Source organism: Vombatus ursinus, unplaced genomic scaffold (assembly GCF_900497805.2).
Source record: "Vombatus ursinus unplaced genomic scaffold, bare-nosed wombat genome assembly UNPS02014811.1, whole genome shotgun sequence".
NCBI classification, from domain to species: Eukaryota; Metazoa; Chordata; class Mammalia; order Diprotodontia; family Vombatidae; genus Vombatus; species Vombatus ursinus.
In genome coordinates, this window is record NW_020954589.1 from 4,682,021 (window position 1) to 4,683,579 (window position 1,559).

Genomic DNA, 1,559 nt, shown 5'->3' on the forward strand with positions numbered 1-1,559 from the left:
CAGTCAAACTGAATGTTTGTTTTTTTATGGCCCAAGGAACCAAATGATTAACTGAATGTTTCACCTTTTGCAAGGTTGTTTTTACCATATTATACACATCATTTACATATATTTTTCACTTTGACCTAAATCAAGGAAATAGCTAAAATTATACCACATTGCTTTTGGATCCATTTTTTTACACCAGCACTAAAGACTGGGTTCCACTGTGACAGAATATGCTAGGTAATGCTGTCAGATAGGGACCAAAAATTTGAGACTTAGCTCAATTTCCGATTATGTGTCATAGTCATATAGAAATGTTTCAGATTATCTTTTACTCTATTTTATTCATATCATTCCCCCCATTCTTATCAAAACTTAAATACATTATTATTCCTCTCCCTACAGGCACATACTAAGGGATTATTGTCATGAGCAACAAAAGTTCCCTGGAACACTTCATCTTGTTGGGTTTCTCTGATCGGCCTAGGCTAGAACATATCCTTTTTGTTATAGTTTTAATCTTTTACTTAATTACTTTGGTTGGCAACATCACCATTATCTTGGTCTCCCAACTAGAATCCCGGCTGCACACTCCTATGTACTTCTTCCTCACTCAACTCTCCTTCCTGGATCTTTGCTTCACTACCAGTTCCATACCTCAGTTTCTCTTCAACCTGGGAGGATCTAATAAGACCATTAGCTACTTAGGTTGTGTCATCCAACTCTTCATGTTCCTTGGATTAGGTGGTATAGAATGTATCCTCCTGGCTGTTATGGCATATGATCGCTTCATTGCCATTTGTAAACCCCTCCATTATACAGTCATTATGCATCGCCAGCTCTGTGTGCAGCTGGTGGCTGTGTCTTGGGGCATCGGACTCCTTAATTCCCTGGTTATGTCTCCTATGACAATGAGATTACCTCGATGTGGAAAACACCAAGTGAAACATTTTCTGTGTGAGATGCCAGCATTAATTAAGATGGCTTGTGTGGATACAGTGGCTATAGAAAGTACAGTCTTCATCTTAACTGTAATAATTGTCTTAGTGCCCCTCTCACTTATTCTTATTTCTTATGGATATATTACCCAGACAGTTCTGAGGATCAAGTCAGCTGCAGGACGAAAAAAAGTCTTCAATACCTGTGGGTCCCACCTCACTGTGGTCTCACTTTTTTATGGTAATATCATCTATATTTATATGCAGCCAGGGAATAATTCCTCTCAGGACCAGGGAAAATTTCTTACCCTCTTCTACAACTTGGTGACTCCTATGTTAAACCCTCTTATTTATACTCTTAGGAATAAGGAAGTGAAATCTGCATTAAAGAAATTATTTTGGAAAAAAGCAGGCTCAGGTGACAAGTGAGGGGAAGAGATAGGCATCTAGTAAGGGCTTATTATGTACCAAGCATTGTGCTAATAGCTAGCTATAAAAAAAAAAAAAAAAGATACTTACTCACAAGGATCTTAGATTCTACTGGGAACAAATAACACATGTTCATAGAAAAACAAATCCAAAATCTATATAAAGCAGATACATAATTTGGAGGGGGCAGTGTACTAATTGATAGAA

The 1,559-nt window shown here is 37.6% G+C and overlaps 1 protein-coding gene across 1 annotated transcript; it reads left to right on the forward strand.

Moving 5' to 3' along the window:
• Positions 1-410: 410 nt before the first annotated feature.
• LOC114053522 (olfactory receptor 2W3-like) lies at positions 411-1,352 on the forward strand. Its single transcript, XM_027876640.1, has one exon. It carries the CDS (start codon positions 414-416, stop codon positions 1,350-1,352), a length of 939 nt encoding a protein of 312 aa, XP_027732441.1. The 5' UTR covers positions 411-413.
• The last annotated feature ends 207 nt before the right edge of the window (positions 1,353-1,559 follow it).

Bases quoted from the DNA above. Each gene is read 5' to 3' on its own strand.
- LOC114053522 (XM_027876640.1), top strand. From the start codon at position 414: ATGAGCAACAAAAGTTCCCTGGAACACTTCATCTTGTTGGGTTTCTCT.